Source organism: Penaeus chinensis, chromosome 17 (genome assembly GCF_019202785.1).
Source record: "Penaeus chinensis breed Huanghai No. 1 chromosome 17, ASM1920278v2, whole genome shotgun sequence".
Taxonomy (NCBI): Eukaryota; Metazoa; Arthropoda; class Malacostraca; order Decapoda; family Penaeidae; genus Penaeus; species Penaeus chinensis.
Window position 1 is genome coordinate 2,352,787 of NC_061835.1, and position 10,000 is coordinate 2,362,786.

Here is a 10,000-nt window from a genome sequence, read left to right on the forward strand (position 1 = left end):
CCTACTTTCCCCAGTCAAATTCTTTTGCCATCCTAAATCCAGACACTCAAATCTCTACCCAGTCAAATTCTTTTGGCATCCTAAATCCAGACACTCAAATCTCTACTACAGCCTCAACACCTTCCCCTCTTCCTCCCCGCACTACCCGCAGCAGACAGAATAAACGTTCCACCCCCTCTTCCCCTACCCCACAATCACCTCCACCTTCCTTTGCCCCTATTCTTCAGACACCAGACTTCTCTTCCCCCCCTCACAAGAAAACCTTTATCTCACAAAACTCCCCAACCAACTCCATTACAGAAACTCTTGGAAGATATTCAGAACTACATAATCGAGTCCCAAACTAATACTCATCCACCTTCAAATTCTACAACTCCTGCTCCCTCCACACTCAAAGTGACTGCCGATATCCATCCTCCTCTTACTCATATTCTCCCTACACCCAATCCTCCTACCCCATCCCAACAAAATCCATCCCCCCCGACTCCAGCCCCACCTACATTAACCCTCCCACCATCCCCTCTATCCCTTCCACTCCCTCCTGGATACACACATGAATCCCTTATTTCACAAGTACCCTCTTCCCCAGACCCTCTACCTCCTGACACCCCTCCTGATACAACACCACCTCCCCAACCTCATTCTTTATCCCACCCTCTAGCACCTTCCCCTTCAAATTCTCCAACAAGTACTACAATCGTTATCACTAAATCAATGAAAGTATAACTATCCTTCATTGGAACATTCGCGGTTTCCGCTCTCACAGACCTGACCTCCGTCATATCCTCTCCTCTTATAACCCATCCATTATATGCCTTCAAGAAACTTTTCTTACACATTCTCCAATACCAATCCCCAATTACCATTTTGTTTCTTCCCCACACTTCCTTTATGTCTCGTCCATACTTATCAACCAGAAAACACCTTATGTCATACCTCCCTTTCAAACCACTGTCCCTTGTACAGTTATTCGTATCTTTCTTTGCTGCTGGATCACAGTGATTTCAGTCTACTTCTCCCCTTCCCACCCCATTAACTTCTTTGCCTTTGAAACCTAATTTCCCAACTTCAATCACCTTTCCTCATAGTAGGTGATTTTAACTGCCGCCACACTCTTTGGGGTGATTCTATCACCAACACCCGTGGCCGAGCTCTAGAGCGCTTCCTCTCCACAGCTGATCTTATTATTCTAAATACAGATCGCCCCACACACTTTGATACATGCACGAAGTCTTTTTCATGCATTGACCTCTCTCTATGCTCCCCTTCTCTTCATTTAGATTTCCACTGGTCAGTTCTAGATCACTTTCCCTATAGTGACCACTTTCCAGTTCTCCTTTCTCCAACTGGCATACTTTCACTTCACTCTCTGCTATTCATACCCCTCCATCCTCCCTCTCATCCGTATCAGAAATAATACAATTTTTCATAACCTAAGAGCTGCCCATACAGCTATCCCTCGAACCTCAAGGTCCTATACTTCCAAATGTGTTCCATGGTGGAATTCTGATTGCACTAAAGCACTCCGTGTAAAACGTGCAGCCAGGAACAGTTACCGCTACAAAGGAGGTACCCCAAATCAACTATCAGCTCTTATCTCCTTTAAAAGAGCATCTGCCTGTCTTCGTCGTACAGAAAAAAAACAAATAGTAAAACAAATAGTTGGCAAAATTATGTTTCCTCAATTACATCCTCTACATCTATCTCAAATGTTTGGCACCAGATCCATAAACTATCAGGCAAACATCCCCCCCATCCAGCCCCCGTCCTCCATATTCGAGATGCCCTCATCTCTGATCCTCCCGAAGTCGCTAGTGAACTGGGTGATTATTTCAGCCAGGTCAGTAGTGGTTCTCTCCTTTCTCCACACTTCTCTTCTATTAAAACCATCAGGGAATGTACCCCCATTATCTTCACCCTATCCTCTGCTGAGTCCTATAATGCTCCCTTTTCTTCCTCTGAACTCAGTGCTGCCCTAAAATCATGCCGCAACACTCATGAAGGCCTTGACAGTATTCACTACTGTATGCTCCAACTACTCCCATCTTCCTCCTTATCCTTCCTATTAACAATTTACAACCACATATGGACATCAGGAAATTTTCCTCCTCATTGGCGAGAAGCTCTTATTCTCCCCTTCCTGAAACCCAATAAATCGGGTACCTCCCTCAAGACTATCGCCCCATCGCACTAACTAGCTGCTTATGCAAGCTACTGGAGCGAATGGTTAACTTCTGCTTAATGTGGCATCTTGAATCCCACAATCTTATCTCTCCTTCCCAGTTTGGTTTTCGCCGTGCCCGAAGCACAGCTGACTCCCTTGCTCATTTTGAGACATATATTACATCCGCCTTTGCACGCCATGAATCCGTACTAGCTATGTTTTTTGACCTAGAAAAAGCATATGATATGACATGGAGGTACCATATTCTCCAACAATTGTCTTCTCTAGGCATACGGGGAAACATGGGTGTCTTCTTAAAATCTTTCCTCTCCCAATGCACTTTCCAGGTCAAAATTGCCCCTGCCACATCATCTTTCTTTCCTCAAATTGAAGGCGTCCCACAAGGCAGTGTGCTTAGTACCACCTTATTCCTTCTTGCTGTAAATGACATTGCCTCAGTTCTACCACCAGGAGCCCAGTCATCACTATATGTTGATGATTTAACCATCTATGCCTCTGGCACATCCATACCAAATCTCTACCAATTTCCTCAATCTCCAATATCATCAGTATCCTCCTGGGCCACAAACCATGGCTTCCGCTTTTCTACCTCCAAATCTTTCTCCATCCTTTTCTCTCGCACACATGTAGGTCCTCTACCTTCACTCTTCTTATATGACACTCCACTCTAACACCATTCCTCTGGTAAATTCCTAGGCGTCATTTTTTACTCCAAACTATCCTGGCGAGACCATATTCCTTACATCAAAGAAAAAGCTCGCCGCCGTCTCCAAATTTTACAAACCCTATCTCATTTATCCTGGGGCTCAGATCGAAAAACTCTTCTTCATCTTCATGTCACCTTGATCCTCTCCAATCTTGATTATGGATGTTATATCTACTCCTCTGCCTGAACTTCTCTCCTTGCTCATCTTGATACAATCAATCACTGTGGTCTTCGCTTAACCCTAGGTGCCTTCCGCTCCTCTCCAGTTGAGAGCCTGTACACTGAATCAGGCATACCATCTCTCTCTCGACGCCGTGCCCTTCTCTCTCTCCGATGTTATGCTCGATTCTACCAACTTCCCGTCACTAAACTAACTATCCCACGATCCCTACTTCCTACCTTTGCTTCTTCTCCACATTTACCTACTTCTTTCTCCACTCGCATGGATACCCTCCTCTCCCATTCCCCTTTTCCCCATCTCCGACCCCTCCCGTTCTCTGTCCATTCAGTCCCTCCATCGCTTATACCTTGCCCCCATATTTGCTCCTCTTCCCTGACCCACCAAAATCAAATATTCCTCCTACTGTCCTTCTCACCCATTTCCTTGACCATGCCTCCACTCATTCCTCCAGTATTCCCGTCTACACTGACGGCTCCAAAACCACCTCCGGTGCTGGTTTTGCAGTAAACTTCCCAACTCGTACTTACAAATACCCCCTCCCTCCTGAATCCTGTGTCATTATTTTCAGAACTGTATGCACTCCTTTTTGCCTTAAAACACATATACTCACTCCCCTCTTCCTCTTTTACAATTTTTACTGACTCCCGTAACTCATTAACTCTCATAAAGTCAATACACACGACCAACCCCCTTGTTTGTAAGATCCAGAACTGGTTGTTCTACCTGTCCACACATCATAAAACAATCAAAATTTGCTGGGTGCCCAGCCATATTGGATTCCCCGGCAATGAACAGGCAGATACTCAGCCAGTCATGGATTATTACCCACACTTTAAGACTTTCTTGTATAATTGATGGCAATCTTTTTGGTCAAGTCTCCACACTAATAAATTACATACTGTAAAACTGTCAATTTCCTCCTTGTCAGCTCCGTGCCATCGGAACAGACGTTGGGAGACGGCTCTCGCCTGCTTACGCATTGGCCACACCCGCCTAACACACTCCTATCTGATGTCACAATCCGATCCACCCCTATGTTCCTTATGTAATGTTCCTCTTTCAGTCCCACACGTTCTCTTGTCATGCCCACGTTTTGAAGCAGCCCATACCTCTACTTTCCCCCACCTATCCTCCCTTCATAGACATCCCAACCTATCAGACATCCTTACAGAATCTCACACTTTCTGCTTTGACAAACTGTTTTCCTTCCTCAAATGCATATATATCCTTCACTTAATCTAACCCCTTTACATTACCTCACCCGACCCTAACCCAGTCACTCTCCAATTCCTTAACCCAGCTTTAATCACTAACCCAACCACCCTTCACTAACATTAACTATAGTGCTACATGACCTTAGATGTCTAGCACATTTATTTTGCTTTTAACCATTAACCATTAACCATGCAGTGATATGTGTGAATTTCTTGTTATTGTCTGTTGCAAATGATGTAAATGAAAGTATTGGTAATGTTTACAAAGTGATCTCACCCCTCTGACATTAAGTCCCTATTACTCCAGCCATTCCTGTGAAAACCACTTTCCCATTTGAACCAAAAACCTTGCTAACCCATCCAATTGCCATATTTCTGTCAGGAGCTCCATCTATGGACCCCCACTTGCACTGTATGGACTGTACATTATTTTTTGCCTTCGTGGATCATTTCATGTATTAGTGAATATAGTTTTTTTGTTTGATTAATTATATGGCCTTAAATTTTGCTGTAAATGTATACCAAAGTGTTAAATGTTGCACAACTTTCTGTTATCAACTCACTAAGATAGTTCATTCTGTGTATAATAGGTTGATTTTATCTTATATTACATGGAAAACTAAAACTATACCAATTTTGCACTAGGATAGAGCAAACTGAAGCTAATATTCATGTAGAGGACAAAGAGTTGCAGTCATCATTACAAGAAATAATCAGCAGACACGAATGATAATGCCACAAATAAAGAAAAAAATTGTGGAAAGGGCCTCTCATGTTTAAAGCATCTACTTGGTACTTGCAGGTTTCAGCTCACTCTTGCTGCGGATACATGGTGAAAGCAATGTTTGCAAGGGAGGGGGTGTTGGGGAACAGAGCCCCCATCAACCCTCCCCTTGGGCAGTGCCTGAAGGGCATGTCCAGTCACAGTAACTTAAATTGCAGAAAAAAAATTGTGACATGCAGTTGGGACTTAGTCTCTGGTGAGTGCATCTGGAATTTAGAATATAATCATGGAAAAATTCATTACGGCAAATGCAGCAAAAAGTGTAAGTCCATGGAGATCAGCTTGAGGTCTGGGGGCAGAGTCCCTAATAGGAAATACAACAATCAGATGGGGTGTGGAAGCAACGTTCCCAGGTTAGCAAGGGTTTTGGTTCGCACAGCAATGCTTGTAAATCCACAGAAGTGACTGGACTTATTCTCAAAGGGTGTGGTCACTTAATTAACTATTAACAATACAAATTGTGCAACACGTATTACTTTATTTGTTTCCATAATTACTGTACTAAGATGTGGAAAATCTGATGGCACTGTTATGAAGTACAGGAAAACTACACTCGCTGATACATAACATAATATATACAAGCAAAGAATAATGTAAAAAATGAAGAAAATAGGTTGTAACAAATGATGTGGGGAGAGTAAGTCCATAGCAATGGGGTGGGGGTCTGGGGGCTGAGGCCCCTATAGGGAAATACAGAGATTGGGTGGGTGTCTAGGGGCAAAGCCCCAAGATTAGGAAGGTTTTTGATTCATACAGTAATGTTTGGGATTCCAGGAGTGGCTTGAGTAATAGGGACTTTGTCTCAGAGAAGTGTAGTCACTTTGTAAATAATTACCTCCTCCCCCCCCCAAAAAAAAAAAAAAAAAAATTGTCTTAAAGTTTACTCTCATCCAATGAGAAGTAATCAGTAATTTTGTCTATGATTTGCACTGTTGCCACTTCTCAAAGTCAACACTGCTAATTAGGATAAGTATTTATATTATTATAAACCAAACAATGCTAATTTATTGTAGTCTAATCATATGATATAATATGACATATGATATATTTGTATGTAATATGGCACCCTTATGTTTTTTTATTGCAGTTGCCATGAAGGCATGCAAGCCATTTGTATTTTCAGAAAAGATATGAGCAATATAAATGAAGGAAAACACTCAGTTTAAATCAAAAGTGGCCACCAAGTTTACCCTATGATTTCCAATGCAGAATAAACTTCAGTGTAGGAAAATTGTATCATAGTTGTCTTCATCTCAAAAGGAAAATATAGATCCTCCAGACAAACAGGACACAGCAGCAGCAACACAAAAACTGCCCAGTCCTTAGCCAACTGGGGAGCCTACTGGTTCCCCCCATTGATCTCCACTTCACCTTCAGCACCCAGCCATACCAGTGGACACTCACACCCACTACAAAACTCCATAAAGAGATTTAGACCAGTTCAAGTAGTAGATGCCATCCATCTACTACACTGGTGACCTACAGAGTGAAACATCATGGCATATTGCTTGCTTGCTTAGCTCACTCTCAGGTGGGGGAGTACCTGTATCAGCATGACCCTGCAACATGAAGTTCAGCATACTACCCAGGTTGGGTCACACCAGGTCCACAGCCATGTCCTCGCACATTGGACAGTGGGCCCCCCTCATTCCCTGCATGCTAACACAGTCTTTTGGCATATATTTGCAGTCGACATGAACTGCACCAACCGCATTGATTGCTGACTCTGCAGATAGTGGAAATGGCAAGGAGAGGCATAATATTTCTGAATTATTTACTTGCCTTTTCCTGGGTCTTTATCTTTAGCTGAAGTCAGTCAGCATAAATGAACATGAAAGTGTACCCTTGTACCCTCTGATTATAGATGGCCAGTGTCCAGTTACTGGGATTCTAATTCCTATTATATAACCCCTTGAGTTATTGGCTCTTTTAATTTCTGTCAGTGTTTGTGAATGTTAGTACAGTCTAATTAACTGTTTATAGTAAATGCTGTTATTAAGAATAACCATTACCCAGAGTAAAAGATGACAAAACTTGTTTGATCTTCTTCTTCTTCTTATTCTTATTCTTATTCTTATTCTTCTTATTCTTCTTATTCTTCTCCTTCTTCTACTTTGAGTTTACCATTTTTTCAGCAGACACAAATTAGCTATCATGGTCCAACAAAAAATTTCAGAAGTTATAGATTTATCAATATTTTTAGTGCTGGCTTTTAAATCTGTTTTTTTTCCCCCCATTTCACATAAAGCTCCTTTCAGCATATTTTTTTCATAAGTAATATAGCAGGTGAAATGTTACAAGGTGAGGCAGTGTCATAGGACTGCATCATCTAGTCAGCTAGTGTGTATTTTGGATTTCCTGTTGGGGATCAGTGTGTATGTGGGAATTTGATGACCAAGGTTTTATTATTATTATTATTATTATTATTATTATTATTATTATTATTATTATTATTATTATTATTATTATTATTATTATTATTACTTTTATTATTACTATTATTATTTTGATTGAAGCTCATTAAAACATTTTTATTAAGTTCATCTCAAAAGTGTATGTATTTTTCACCTTTCAAGGTCTGGTATTTTTGTTGCTTGTTTCATTAATATTACTTATAATGTATTTTCTTTTTTTTTCAGGTGCTTGGACACTACACCTCTACAAGAAACTTTATCCATGAACTACTGAACATGACGTAGTCTTGTAAATCATTGTTCATTACACTTGAGTTCAAGCTCACACAACCAAGAATATTTTTCATTCATTCACAACAACAAAGAGTAAAGCAGGAATGCCGACTCTTCCAGCCTCTGCTGTAGGGGGTCTATACTCCAGAAGGCGTCAGCAAGTCAGGCGTGACCATGACAAGAACATCATGTCTGGGGCAAGTGATTTTTTTTTTTTACTGTAGATTAAATTTCTCATGGAAAAATGTTAATAAAAAATTACAATATATAGAAAGACAGAGAATTAATGTTTATTATAACTTTTTTTCCATAGGTGGTCAGCATTATTGTGATTGTTGTAGTGTGTGCCTGCCTAAGCCAACCTCAGTGGTTCTGGTTGGATGGAGGAGGTTGTAGCACACATACTATTGGCCTATATATGTTTTTCCACCCAGGAGAGTTCCAAGCAACTGAAGGAACAACTTACAGCTCTTCAACTCCCCACCTAATATATTATGCAAATGGCCACAGTAAGTTGTAGTAGAGATTTAAGGGAGTACAGTATATATTGAAATAAATTGTCGGATATGTGTGAGTCTGTGTATTGTGATATTTCTTTTTAGGAAGATTTGTTCATAGAAAGTACCCAAATTACTTATGTTTTGTAATACCAGCAAATCAAATGTTGGCAATTACTGGATACTTTTGGTATACAAGGACTTGGAATTGAACAACATATAAGTTATGAAAGACCATTAAACAGAATATTTTTTACATTTTTCATTTTTCAGAGCTGAAATTTTGTGTGACTCCAGAAATTGTAACCTTGATGAGAGTTGTCATTGGTCTTATCTTTGTGATGATTTGTGCATCGTTAATTCAAATGATGCTTGACATAACTGGCCCAACAGGCAGAATCCTCAAGTGCGTCAGAAAAAATGCAGTGGCTGGGATTATATCAGGTTAGCTATACCTTGTTAGTCATACTTGAAGTATACATTTCTAAGATATGAATATATGATTAGCTGGTTTTACTTGTATCTTGATTTATTTGCAATATGGAATTCAGAAACTGATATTCAAGTTATTTGAGGTGGAAGAGGCAATATATATATATATACAATCAAAGTAAAGCTTCTTAAAATGTTATATCTTGAATGATTTGGAACAAAATTTAGAAAAAAGAGAATTAACCTGATTCTGCCAGAGATGGTATGGATGCACATATCATACCCTCATTGAGTTTAGTTTATTGTCTTAACACAGATGGCTCCTCATGTGCTTAGTCAAGGAGTAAATCACCTATCTCACCTGTTTACCCTTTTCACTGATCTTTGTAAATATTTTATTTTATTTTATATTGCCATTAATATTGTTAATACACCAATGATCATATCAGTAATAAAAATAACAGGGTTAGTATTACCAACATTATAATTTTTTCTCCAAAAACTCAAGGAAGGGATAAATCAGGTAAAGTCAAGTGGACTACTAAGTACTTGTGGGGCCATTTGTGTATAGATACATTTTATGAAACACTACAGTGAATATCACATTTTCCCGGTGACATTTGGTTAAGAAGAATATGTAGCTTGGGACAAACAGCAATTTTTTATTTTTCTTTCCAGTTTTGGTGTGTGTAGTGTGTGTTGGTGTATGCTACTACATTACTACCTTGATAGAAAAACTACAAGAGGCCACAAAGCCAGTGACTGGACCAGCAGCATCTGCTAGAGTGCAGATTAAACTAGACGTTGGGTTTTACCTTCTCATATTTGCAGGTATAACATTTGCTCATAAGATCATGATAAAACCAGTTTGTAGATGTAGACTGTCTCATTAAAGTTTTCATTATTATATAACTTTGCATTGATAGGAATACAATCAATTTTTGTATTCATTTTAATAGTCCATATTTCCACATAACAGGTGGTATGTCTGTGATGGCAGTGGGATGCAGCTGGTTACGACCAGCACACATTTTTCAAGATGGAGATGCAGCTCCCTTAGTAGAAGAGTGGGGTGGCCTGGAGGGCATGGAGACCTTCTCTGTTCCTCCAGGTAGTTCCCTAGGACCATACCTGCCCTACCTACATGATATGGAGCCTCCCCCACCAGTAGAAGGGCACCCTCCTCCTCCATATACTCCATAGTAATTTTATTCCAGATTAGTATCCAAAGGTTAAGGATATGTATTATTTATATTATTTATGCATTTGCTGTCTTTAGAGATAGCCATATTTCCATATATTGATAGAATATAT

General features: G+C 40.1%; 1 protein-coding gene across 2 annotated transcripts in view; it reads left to right on the forward strand.

Annotated features, from left to right (window-relative positions):
- The window catches only part of LOC125034300 (transmembrane protein 127-like), a 13,944-nt gene that overhangs the window by 3,037 nt on the left and 907 nt on the right, over positions 1 to 10,000 (forward strand). For both annotated transcript variants that reach the window (XM_047626063.1, XM_047626062.1), the window contains 5 exons: positions 7,710 to 7,954; positions 8,071 to 8,266; positions 8,528 to 8,698; positions 9,365 to 9,517; positions 9,666 to 10,000. The exon at positions 9,666 to 10,000 is cut by the window's right edge and continues 907 nt beyond it. In XM_047626063.1, coding sequence (XP_047482019.1) covers positions 7,862 to 7,954; positions 8,071 to 8,266; positions 8,528 to 8,698; positions 9,365 to 9,517; positions 9,666 to 9,889 — 837 coding nt within the window. In that variant the 5' untranslated portion in view covers positions 7,710 to 7,861 and the 3' untranslated portion in view covers positions 9,890 to 10,000. The remainder of the gene's footprint in view (positions 1 to 7,709; positions 7,955 to 8,070; positions 8,267 to 8,527; positions 8,699 to 9,364; positions 9,518 to 9,665) is intronic.